Source organism: Leuciscus leuciscus, assembly GCF_965113295.1.
Source record: "Leuciscus leuciscus genome assembly, chromosome: 18".
Classification (NCBI taxonomy): domain Eukaryota; kingdom Metazoa; phylum Chordata; class Actinopteri; order Cypriniformes; family Leuciscidae; genus Leuciscus; species Leuciscus leuciscus.
The window spans coordinates 13,509,947-13,523,078 of record NC_138742.1 but is presented as its reverse complement, the minus strand read 5'-3'; the positions used below and the strand labels follow the sequence as shown (position 1 = coordinate 13,523,078).

The 13,132-nt window shown below is 39.9% G+C and overlaps 1 protein-coding gene across 8 annotated transcripts in view; it reads right to left on the bottom strand.

Annotated features, from left to right (window-relative positions):
• casz1 (castor zinc finger 1) overlaps nt 1-13,132 on the bottom strand; it is a 186,979-nt gene that overhangs the window by 19,125 nt on the left and 154,722 nt on the right. For all 8 annotated transcript variants that reach the window (XM_082144842.1, XM_082144843.1, XM_082144844.1 and 5 more), the window contains 4 exons: nt 7,447-8,317; nt 6,417-6,482; nt 3,278-3,368; nt 57-221 (listed from right to left, as the gene is read on the bottom strand). In XM_082144842.1, coding sequence (XP_082000968.1) covers nt 57-221; nt 3,278-3,368; nt 6,417-6,482; nt 7,447-8,317 — 1,193 coding nt within the window. The remainder of the gene's footprint in view (nt 1-56; nt 222-3,277; nt 3,369-6,416; nt 6,483-7,446; nt 8,318-13,132) is intronic.

Below are 13,132 nucleotides of genomic sequence, written 5' to 3'. Positions count from 1 at the left end.
CATTGTTTTTTTTTTAAAGTTTTTTTTGCAAACTAGGGTTTTTTGCTGTGGTTTACCTGCATGCAGTGGTAGTGGGTACTCTTGCCGTTGAGATGACAGCCGTGGTAGTACACACTGCAGTCATCCAAAGGGCTGAAACGCATGAATCCGTGCTGCAGGGAGTTGTCCCTCTTCTTATGCATGTTATAATGCCTTATCACATCCTGCTTACTGGTGAATCTCTGTAAACAACAGATATACAGAGTTAGTAAGGTGGGGGAGGTGTTGTGTAGGTTCTGAAGGAAACCAGCAATGCGTTCTTTTATTACTCATGCAACAACTGCAGAGCATTGCAGAAAATTGCAGCCAGGTGGGTGAATGGTGCATATCGTAGCAGCAGGTATAAGGTGAATTTACTTTTCAATACTCGCATTGCAGAGTAGAACAATTAAAAGTGAGTACTTTGAAGGGTGCATTTCATTCGGAGTTTGCCTTATAGACTCCCTATACGCACCTAAAGCATAGCATTATGACTCAAGTATGACTTTGTAGTATTTTCTAAGCTCACCTGATGTTTGAATCTGTGCATAATGTGCTGCTTCAACAAAAGGTTCCTGAACTAGACTGTTAATTACATTTTATTTCACCATTTCTAATTAAGATGGATCACATGACATGCGAGATCACAGTTGTGATATTCTCCGCTTCTGAAAAATCATGTTCCATGCAGATGGTTTTGGAACGTGCACGGGGAAAAGACAACAAACAAACAAACAAGGCAACCAAAAAATGTTTCTTTTTTAATTCCCGTCTGAAATATGATTCCATTTTTAATTAAAGTATTAAAGCACAGTTTTGTGCAGGGTTAGACAATAATAATGAGGAAATATGCTAAAATACCCCTCCTCCTCAAAATTAAAATCTCCTACACCAAGGAGAAGTCTAGGGGGTGGGGGAGACAAAGCGATGTAGGGGGAAAAACCTCACTCTTGAGAGATCAGGGCAACCAAATCTGCAGTAATTGGGCTTGAGCTAATATTACAGGAACTGAAACAAGAGTAGCTGAAATCAATGAGCCTTTTCCAACGTAAATCCATATTTTCTACATAAATGAGCAACAGAAGAAAAAAAAACATGACAGAAACATCCACAAAACCTCATTGCCCACATATGAAGATAACCTTACAGGCAAATAAAAAATAAATAAAGATATATAAATGCTCAAAGATAAATACTGAAATCTTGGCTATATAAAGTGTTCCATTTCCATTCCTCTTTCAAAAGAAGTGTAATAGATGATATATGAGCCAATGTCCAACAAACGGTGATGACAGGAATTTGGGATGTCGACAAACAAATAAAAAGAGATACTGATCTAGATCCGGCCACACTGAGCGGAACTGTGGAAAACAGCAGGAAATTGTATCAGTTGGGCTTCTGTACTTAGAAGAGTGGCCACACGGTCGTGTGGACATTTATTTTAGGATTCCCATCGCATTGCAGGATGGCCATGAAAGGAGAGGCAGGGCCGGTATGGAGTGGAGCAAAGGCTGGCAACCGCAGGATAATATTCCACCACTGTGTCATGTAACATTTTAATGACTTATCAATTCCAAAAACAAGTTCATCTGAGCCTCACCTTTCAGCTGGGGTACGCACAGCCTCCTGTCTGTCATTACTAAACTGCCAAGAGTCACTGACGCCTTTACATGTACAGGAAAATTCCAATATTAATCCGAATATGGTCATTTTAACATTTTGTAAGAATCATGTAAATTCCATCACCTGACTGGCAAAACCAGATAAAGCCAAAGTTCTGGGTTTATAGAAATCTGAATAAGATTGCCAGTCCCATGCTCTACTGTTTAAGCTGCAACAATGCTTATGCTTCAATTGATCAGAATTGTAAGTCACTTAAATTATTTTTAGAATATTAAGATTTGCAAACTAACATTTCACAAACATTTAAAGAAACTTCATGGCATACACTGGTGGATTAAAGTCGATAAAACCCCCCCCCAAAAAACATCTAAGAGTAATGGCTTAACCAGAATATTGACCTTAATCAGAAAATCATATGCATGTACAACAGTGTCTATAGCTATGTTTCCATTCACCTATTTTTATGCGCATTTTGGGATATTGCAAAAAAAATTGCTGGATGGAAACACCAATGAATTATTGCACATAAAAAAACATATGAGCTCGTTTTATGCGATATTCCAATTTAGCGTGGAAGTAAAATTTGCAACTTTGGATGGAAACACAGCTAATGAATTCTTAAGCAATGCAAGATCCAAAAACGGACAGCTTCAACGGGACTTTTGAACCAGCTCTGCTTACAGTTTGAGGAATTGTACTTGAATAACAAGAGGCAGCCTGCTGGGCTGAATAAGTCTCTTTTAGATGCAACAGCTGCCCTGTTGTCTTCAGCAGGATTCCTGGATGTTTATAATGAAAAATGTAATCAGATGATTAAAAATGAAGTGGGAGATTATGACTAGAGAGGACTTGATAAAGAAAAGACTGTGCGGCTCTCTTTGCAGGAGGATTTTTGATGTCTTCGACAAATGTGCCCGTCTTTGCCTGCTCTTTTCCACCATATGCGCATGAGCCGCTGCTGTCTGTGTTCTGATCTGCTTAATGCTGATTTTGCTGTGCTGAACATGACAACTCTGGGGACATGGATCAGATTAATAATGTGAAAGGGGATTATGAGTGGCCCAAGAGTATTAGCAGATGTCCTTAGGAAAAAAAGAAGGCATCTTTTGAAAGTATTTACCATTAACTATGAAAAAAAAAGGAAAGCCATTGTCAGTCTGATTGAGTTTTGAGAAATAGCCCTCATCTATCTAAACCTGTTAAGCCAGTACGGTGCCAAGATAAAAGCCTAAAAGTTGGAAGGTGAGCTTTAAAATGGTGTTGTGACACTCTGTGCATTATTCTGTTGTCTTACAGAAGCAAGGCGCTTAGATTTCCAGCAGTAAGGGATGGATATTAAAGTGTGTTTCCATCAGATTGCAAACCGTGCCCATCAGATTGCAAAAATTACCCAGCTGACATAATTTCATTTATCATCAAAAAGGAGGAAAGGACACCCACTTTTTGCATTTGAATTCAAGATAAAATTAAGCTAAAATTAATAAATAAAGATTAAATAAATAAAAAAAACTCCAAAATTAGCGCTTTGCAACACTGGCCACTCGTGGGTGAATTAATAAAAACGCAGGCGATTTTACTTGCGTTTTGCACTTGGTGAGTGTTCATTTTGAATCCTGCTTGTGGCTGTTGTACTCACCTGATAGTTACATTCAGGGTCCATGCAGTGATAATGCTCTCTGTACTGGTAAGCACAGTGCACATGGCCACAGTGCTGGCTCCCAGAGAACCTACAATCAGACAGAAATATATGTAAAACACTGTAATTGTTATTATTTTGGCCAAGTATTCTGAATCCAAACATTATTTTCATATTGAGCTTAGCTTAAGATAAACACGATTTCAGAAACAGCAAGTGATATAAAGAGATTATTTTATAAGAGGGGAAACAATCAGTGCCTACTGAAAAGGAGTTGCATTGCGCTATCTCTATTCCATATACGAAACCTCTAACAATGTGGGGGCTGATCTTGAAAGGGCAATTTAGCCTTTTATCTCCGCTTGATAGATGCCCTAACACTGACAGAGTCATCTTCACGGAGCTCAGAGTCATTACCAAGAACTATAAACACATAGAAAAACAGGCCTACGCTTCCTCGACCATACGATTGCAATTCACTCTCCAGCCACAGCAATCTCCACCAAATTAGTTCCATTGCCTTCAAAGGCAGTAGGTAGACTCTTATTAAACTGTAACCCCCGACATAATTCGCTCATTTGCTCGTGCTTTAAGCCCTGCCAAATCAGCGTTCGGCTCTCCAGGTTAACAGCCTATGCTTTAATCAGGGAAAGGTTAGGCCTAATAGAAAGGTTTGAGTGTGTCTCCGTGTGGCTTCCTCCTCTTCACTCTCGCCGACTGACTCGCCCGGTCTTCCGCGGATTGGCGGCGCTTTAAAGAGGCACATTTCCTGAGTGTTTACAGGCTGATTATAACCCTGACGATGATGACTGTTAAAAACCTCCAATTACAGCTCAAAACACACAAATAAACATTCGCACCGCCGCTGCCAAGAGCACCATCTGCTGAAGTAGAGAAAAAGCTAAGTAATTTTTTTTCCCCTACTGCCTGGATTATCCCTAGACTGCTTTTACAAATCACTTTGCTAAGTTCATTAAGCTAATTGAATGGTGAATCCACTACCTGCTAAACGTGGGTGGTGTTCTGAAGGGCTGGGGAAGTGGCAGGCGCTTAAGTTGGTTTTGTTTGCATCTTAAAGGAACAGTTCACCCAAGAAACTGTAGATTTCAAGCACCATAAACGTATCATAAAAAGGATCTATGTGACTATATTCCAAGTCTTCTGAAGCCATACTTAAAGTTGAACTCATGAAAGTTCATGAGAGAAGTAGTATTATCAGGTTTGTGGATGAATCATTCATTTAGTTGGATCTTTTCAATGAATCAATTGATTTGATTAAAAAATTAATGAACTGATCTGGTTCTTGAGTATCAACTCAATGACTCACTGATTCGATCACAGCAGTTAGAAGCTTGCCAAAGAGAGAAGTGATCAATTACATTTTTGGTCCGCTTCTCACGCACAGCGATTGTTTGGATTCCAAAGTAAAAAAAAATATAGTCATATGAAGAACTTTATATTTCCTTTTTTATTTTTTTTTACTTTAAATCCTCAGTCCCCATTCATAGAAATTTCATGGAAAAAACTAGCAGTACAATATTTAAAATGTGTCTTTTTACATTCCACAGAAGAAAAAAAGTCATATGATTTTGGAATGACATGAGGATGAATACCTGGTGATGGTATTTTCATTTTTGGGTGAACTATTACTTTACAAAAGAGATTACAACACAGGCTACAGTACAGACTTTATATCTCGCTCTCACAATGCATAAATGTACACATTAAACTCACCCACCATTAGCAGCCCCTCTGCGTCGCACTCAAACATTCCCAGCCCCATGTACACAGAACCCCCCTGGGATGGCAGCCCACCCCAGCTGTATCACTTTGCCTCTGGACAATTCCCACTTGCCGCGTCAGGGGGCTAATGGGCCGCTCTGCTATTCAGTGGCGGATTAAATATTAATATCGCCACGATACAGAGATTGCCGCACATCTCCCGTTACAATAGAGACATGCCGATCAAAGTTTGGTGCAATGCTGGGTACATAAAAGCATTTAGGAGGGAAAACAGTGACTAAACACTACCAGGGAAGCTCTTTAAACATCAAACCACGGCAGTACGAGGAGATAAAGAACTTTTTCCCCTTTTGTGGGGGGAAGGTGGGTGTAGACAAGTTTACAAAGCTGCTTTTTAGCACGACTGTTCTCTCATTAGCGTGGATGATTCCTCCCCCCTCCCCCCAACCCGATCCTTCAACAACCCCCCAATACACCAGGCTGCATTTGCCCTTTTTATGAGTCCTCATTTTTCTTTTTTCCCCTCCTCTCTTTCCTTTCTTTTTTTCCCAACACGGAAATTGAAACTGTATCTGGGCTTATCTACTGCCTCCCCGCGCATCAACTGCCGAGATGTTTAGACAAATTTTATGCATTATGCAGTGCAAATATCAAAACAGTTCTTGGCAGTGCCAGCAGAAGCCTCATTAAAAATTCCTTAATTAAATCTTCTTGCAAAATGTAATCAGTCCAAGGAGGGTTTTTGTGTGTGCACAAGGATGTGTGTGTGTCTGTTAGTGCCAGGGCTTTGATTTGTGGCCTTCATGTTACGGCTTGGGAGAGTAATCATTAACGCCAAAGCCACTTTGCCTTTTGAAATGCGCCTTTTTCTCTCTTTAAGGCAAGAATAAATAAACAAATGATAATCACCTTTCTACTGGCATGACAAAAGAAAACAGAAGCCGATATTGGAGTGCGCTGCATCTATCTCTGCGCTTTGTCTGCATTTGCGAGTGCCTGTCATTCAGTTGATTCAGTATCTTCATTTGAAGTGCAGATATTAGAAATGAAAGTCTCAACTATCTGTGCAGTCAGGCCCAATGACACACAGGCACATGCAGGGCAGTCTAATGTGCCCGATGTTTTTGCAAACATTTCAAGCTGTTTGCTTAAGATTTTACAGAGTTCAGCTTCGGCGCTGGCAGGGAAACTGACACTGGGAAAAAATTACTCACTTTCCAGCCTTTAATTCAATTAATTTTCCTTAGTCCATAAACCTGGCGTGCTTACGCGTAATTTATCGTCCACACAGAAAGTGTATTTTTGCAAATCTACATCCTGCTTTATTAAAGTGTGAAATATGTCATCGATTAAAGAATGTTGTCGTGAAGTTTTGTGAGGGTGAGGATTTGCATACCTGGCGATATATTTCTGGTACACGTTGACATCCTCTGTGACAGGTTTCTCGGGAGGAAGGCCATTCCTATCATAGCATGGAAAAAAAGAGAAAAGGATTAATGGTGTGCATTCCATCAGTAATAAAAACAAACTGACGCAGTATTTACTTATGAGCCATTTCAAAGTTTGGGCTATCAATATACATTTTCTTCAATGGAGTAGCGATTTGGTTTGGGAATGAATTAGGGAGGTATATAGGCATGCTTTGATGCATGGCCTCCCAACAATGAAAGCACAGAGGGGAAAAAATGTTTTTGAATGCATAAATTATTTATGTGTGTTTTTGGAGAGAGCACAAATGCAAAGATGAGGGTGTGCGGCGAGTGTCAGAAAGGCAGAAAATGGCTACATGCATTTTATTTTGTTTGATTGGCCCTTGTATGAAGGATGACTACGGCTTTTAGGACATCCTGTTTCAGAAACAATCCACATCGATTTAACAGTTACTTAAAAGTCTGGGACGGGTTTGGTGGCTGCATTTGACTTAGCATCCCACCTTCATTGAATAAGCACTTAAAAGGAGGAATTCCTAATGTAACACATTATAGTATGTGCAAAGCATTTTGTATTCAAGGTGGCAGCAGTTCAGCAGCACTAACTCAGGACTAAAAACATGAGCAGCTCCAGCAGGGGATGACCTGGGGTTAATCTGCCTCTTTAGGGCTGGTTCTGACAACAAATCACAGTATGTGTGTGTGTGTGTGTGTGTGTGTGTGTGTTTGCACATGGCCGCACTGCTGGCTGTTCCAGGGACTGCTGGAGAACAGCCTTAAGGATCTTGCTAACCTGAACTATTGAAGGTCAAGACAACTCACAGATAGAGTGCCAACCAAGCCCCTACAAACTTGCAATCTGACTTTAAAGCCAGCAGAGGTCTTCTGACCCCCCCACAAGGCTCAGGATCCCTATGCGGCTTATCGTTATAATTACTGTTATTACTGTCAACTTATTGTCCAAATAGTTCATTTCATTTTCAAAAGTTGCCTTACTTGACAGAAGAGACGGTTCCAGTAGTAATGGAGTCAGTTTTGGAGAAGCTGGACTTCATGAAGTCAGTGTTAAAGCCGAGGTGGCCAGCCTGGTCTACGGGCAACCCGGGAGGTCCCACGACCCCGGCAGGAGCAGCTGTATTGATGACTGGTGTTCCTGGGGTCCCTGCCGTAGCTGGGAGAATGCTCGGCATCATCGGCGGATCAACCTTCGCAGGAAGGAACTTCTGGATGTTTCGTACATCGTACTTTGACGGCCTGCCGACCTTGCCGGTCTTAAAAGCGATGGCGCCGCCCATATCAGGGTTGCCCTCTCCAGGTTTAAAGAGGTGCAGGAACTTGACATTCTCCAAGTCATACTTGGAGGGCCGTTTGTAGGAATTGCCATTTTGCTGTCTGAGACTCTCGCCCATCTTCAGCTTCTGGATGAAGTAATCATATTTAGAGTTACGGGAAACTAGGTTCTGGATGTGTGACTGGTTGGTTGGGGGTGGATTGAGCGAGCTTTGTTTGTGGTCCATTACGGGTGGAAATATCTGTCCCTCTGACCCCGCAAGGGTGGGCTGGATGAGGGCAGCACTCTTCTCCGGTGCCATTTTGGAGTTGAGCTCTTCAGGCTTGGCGTTTATAGGCCAGGGCAAGGTCTCCCCAGCCTTCAGCTTGCGGATGTACTCCTCGTATTTGGAGAAGCGAGCTCGACGGGTGGCCTCCTCGTTGCTCAGGGAAGAAGGATCTGAGGTAGCTGCTTTCAGCTTCTCAAAGCTGATCTTCTTGGCCAGCTCATCCCGAACCTGCTGGTCATCATAGCCAAACATGTGTAAAAACTCATTCATGGTGTTGGCGGCGTAATCGCGTAGTGCGGAGGCCTCTCCTATACGAAAAACAAAGATAAACAGTTGATTTAGATAACACCCCAGAATTGCACTGATGACAAAACTGGATCTGAAAGTATTAGAGAATGATTTAGCTAATAAAAATACAATTAAATTAAATAACAGCAAGGCCCAAATAGAAAAATGGAATGGGGTAAAGGTGTAGTTTAATTGCAGTATAGTGAAATTAATTCTGGACCATTAACTTTCATATAGGTCTGAAGGGAGGTCAGATAGACCGTCAAAAGGAGACAATTTGGGTTGAAAGCTTCCCCTGCTTCTTAACCAGCTCATATAAAGGCCAAATTAATGCTCTTTTAAAGTATATTTGTGTAAGTGTGTGAGTGAGGGACACAAACCCCTCTGGCACTGGTGCACTTAGTGCTTGGCTCTGATATGGTGTTTATCACAGCAGATGAATGCAAAAAAATATCATCATGTCTCATTTTGTCTGTCAGGAGAGCTACCCTGGTACAAGAACACTGCTCCAGATGACAACTTCATAGAGGTGTCAGATAAACTCCCTCTCCACCCTGCCATGACCCCAGCCCTCCACCAGTCCTTTTCTCTATTTATTTGATTGCCTTTTTCATTGCTGAGCAAATGAGATGGTTAGAGGTAACATTAGCCATGGCCATGCTAATTAATACTAAAATATTTTAGCTTTGGTCTCATATTTCTATGTTATTGCTAAATCGGTCTCTCGCCCGTGCTTTTCACATCTCCTTCTCAGCATGTAAAATAATCCCCAAATTTCCATTGCTGCATTGGGGCTAGTCGTAGCCGTGCTACATCAGTATGAAAGGTGATCTGGGAGATCGAAAGAGCATGAAAAATTTAAGAGAAATGTATCAGGTATTTGATAGGAAACTCCCTACACTTTGCATTGCATCATTTTAGCAGCTATAATGTGTTTGAGCACATACAGTTATTTCATCTCATGCTCAAAGGTTAGGGCGTCATGACAGTCCTTACAGCTCTCATTTTCTCAACTCAAATCTGCCTTGGAGTATTACTGTCACACTTACCAATGTGCAAAAAGAAGGAACTGAAAATTTATATTTGTATACTACAGTAGGTGTGAAAGGTGTGTATAACTCATGTTTTTTACGGTAAGTGTGAAAGGTGTGTATAGCTCATGTTATAATAATTATATATAAATATATTTATACTTTAAATTATATAGATTATATTATATTTTAGGGGTATAGATATAGCTGACAAAATGACCAGAAAATGTGCTAAAAGCTATGGGTGTAGCCACGTGAGATTTGTGCCTTTAATGCTTTTTAAAAAAAAAAGTCATTAGACACCAAAGTGTACTGCATTTGTTAAAGTGCCTGCTATTTTGACAGCATTTTGACAAAGTACACTCATTTATTGTTAATTAGCCTCAATTTAATCACTGCTGAATCGGCCACAATAAAAACTATAAAAAATAATGAGCTATTATTACATACTGAAGGATATTTAGTGCTACTGTATGTATCCCCAGAACTTCAGTTTGGCAGAGCAAGGCTTCAGCCATAAATTTGGCATCCAGTGACTATATTTTTGTATAGGTCACGACTGCTTAGAGGGGTTTTGTCAGGTCATGTGATTTTACACAGCTTTAAAGTCAGGACATGCTCTTTAATCTCTGTCCCTGAACATTTTCCAAGGACAGCAATGAAAGACACTTATGCTTTAGGTAATTGGACATTTTCCATCTGTACCTTTTTTTCAAACAGTTGGGAAACTCCCTTCATTTTCTGACAGAAATCCCCCTCTCCGTCTCAGAGTGTTATCGGTCTATCATTAGCATTATTATTGGTTTCAAAAGTCATCTGTAGGTAGGATATGCGCACTATTCTCTTTACACTATGCTATTAAAGGGATAGTTCACCCAAAATTATCCACTCAACTTCATGTTGTTCCAAACCTGTATGCTTTTTATTGTTCCGTGAAATGCAAACAAAGTTTTTTTTAGTAGATTTATTTTATGTTCCAAGGAAGAAATAAAAAAAACAGGTTTTGAACAACAGGGAGGTGACTAGATGTCAACGAAACAGCATTTTTGGGTGAACTTTCCCTTTAACAGCTTTCATTTTTTGAGTGAACAGTCTCTTTAAGATCAAACTGTTGGTATTAAAAGAGATGTTGGTTGTACTACACAGAGGAAAAGCAATAGCTGTAGCAACAGTAGTAGCAGGTGGTAACAGTAGACAGGACGAGAAGTCTAGCATGCCAGTGGGCGGCTCTGTATGCGTTTAATAGACTATCAGTGTCAGGAGAATGATTGGACTTAAACTGCACACATTATGCCAGGACCTAAGAGGAGATAACCTTTTAAAACAGCATGTAAATGAGTTCCCCCCCTCATCCTTATCTCACATGCTCCAAATGATGTCATGTGCATGAGGTTGGAAAGCCATGGCTTTGGGGGAAAGGTACGATTTGCCTGGCTGAACTCCCAGCACTCTCTCTCTCTTCCTCATGCCACTGGAGAGTACAAAAAGAAGTGCTCCTAATCTCACCACTTCATACTGGCAAATTCCAGCCTGTGACAAAGCCCTTGTCTATGTTTGAGGCAATTAAAGTACGTTTTTCCCTTCGTGGTGTGATAACAAATGGACATTATATCTCCTTTCTGTTGACCAAACATGGCCATCAGAAGCAGGGTGATTGGGTCTTCATGCACTCCAGAGGGGGTGAAGATAAGGACATTTGAGATCTATATATATATATATATATATATACATGGACTTATCAAGGGTCCACTTACAACACTTTAAAAGCTGTGATCTTAAACGGAAATTTCTGATGGTGATTTTTAAATAAACTCATTCAGTTTTAGACTGAATTCAACAGTTTATATTTTGAAAGATGTAGACTTCTGTCAAAAATGCAACTCCATATTTTTCTCCAGAAAACAGCACATCGAATCTGCTGCCATATCCAGAAACCACTCAATAAACATCAAAATATTTGAACAGTGGATGATATTAGCTAAGTGTGTCATGTGTATTGTTCATAAAAGCTAAATTTGAAGAGAATCTCGAGCCGCAATAAATTCTATAAATTCTATTTTGTTCTATTAGAATTCTTCTGAACCACAATAAATCGCACAAATCAAAAATCAAAGAATGTAAGAAAACAGTATTAGCTTTTCCTCCCAGATTTTTAATTATTTAAGTAAAAAAAAAAAAATCCATTTATTTATTGAAAATTATTTATGGAAAAAATTACATATATAATAAAAAATCTGACAGAATAAGCAAATAAAGTAAAAGTAAACGCATCTCACATATAGTTGAAATATGTAATATATAATAAATTAAAATATAATGAAAAAATGTATATTTTATATACTTCAAAAGATACTGATACTTTTACATGATCTTTTGCTTAGCCTGGTTGAGAAGCATGCATTTGACTGCTATGGGAAAGGCATTCTGTGATTTTATGCTGATAGGGATTCTGCTCAGTCCCCTGATGTGAGGAGTTAAATGTTTTGAAGGTCGCAGTTTCTCTCATTGATCTTGCGATGTTTGTTAATTACATTGTCACTGATGTTGTGAGAGATAATTAAGCCACTATGTTTATATGCATAATTATGTGCGCTCCGCATCAGCCTTTGAAAGACAGCAGCACGAGAGAAGAAAAAATATTTTAATTGTGAGCCGCTCAGTAACATGGCAGTATAGATGCCCTAGTTACAATCAACAAAGAGAGAGAGGAGGGAAAAACAACTCAAGACAAGAGTGGTGACTAATGTCTGCTCACTGCAGTCTTCAAATGCTTTTTCTTCATTTTAAGATGCGGAAGCAAAGGTGTACAACACAAACACATATTTACAGACAGCTTTCTTTATGACCATGAAATAAACACAAAATGACTGATTAAAACCACAATGCACTCATGTTTGCCGGAAAATACTTGATTTTCTGAGAAGCTCTTGGCCTCACTTCTGTGATAGAGGCCACAAGCATATAGGTGCTTCTACCGTCAGAATGAGAGAGAAAGAGAGAGAGAGAGAAAAAAAAATACATGAAGCAGAAAAGAAAGCAGAAAAAAAAACTGAAAGAAGAAAGCATTTAACAAAAAAAGCACCCACTTAACCTGATTTTGGTAGAGAAATGAAAAGTTTTTAACCAAAGTGATATCTCTTATCTCCTGTTGTTATCTAGCATAGTTTCTGTCTTGTTTTGTGTGAAGTACCTTTGTCGAATCTTCCTGAGATAGTCAGAGGTGAAAGTTCACAGAGGTTTTAAAATGGAGATTGTGTCGGTTTCTGCAAATTCTGCTGGTTTGTTATCACTTAATGAAAAATGGCAACACAAGACACGTTATCTAGATGATCGTGTTGCAAATACAGGGGGAAATGCAGTTGCCATTTCTTCCCATACCGATTTTAAGGGCCACTCGTTGGGCTTTTGACTCTGAATCTCTAGGATTTAATCTCCTGAACTACTAGAGACCTAGAGTCTTGGCAGAGCGGGTCTACTATGTAATTGGGTCCGGGTGGTAGCTACGTTTTGTGAGCTTATAGAAAATCAAAGAGTCAGAGTGTAATCCTGGGCGTAATATGAAGCTTAGCCAGTCTGCCAACACTCTTGGCCCCTCGGCTGCTTCGCACATACGCGGCAGTCTTTATAAGTCTCTTCTAAAAATTCATTTCTTCTTTTAGTTCTCGTTTCTCCCCAATGCAGATTGTTTGTATGTTTGCGGGTGGCAACAGAGTCACTCTTTCATGTTAACAATAGATTTCTCTTTCCAAGAACTGCACTTGCATAGTTGTGACAATGTCATATTGTTACTGTAATTATGCTTGC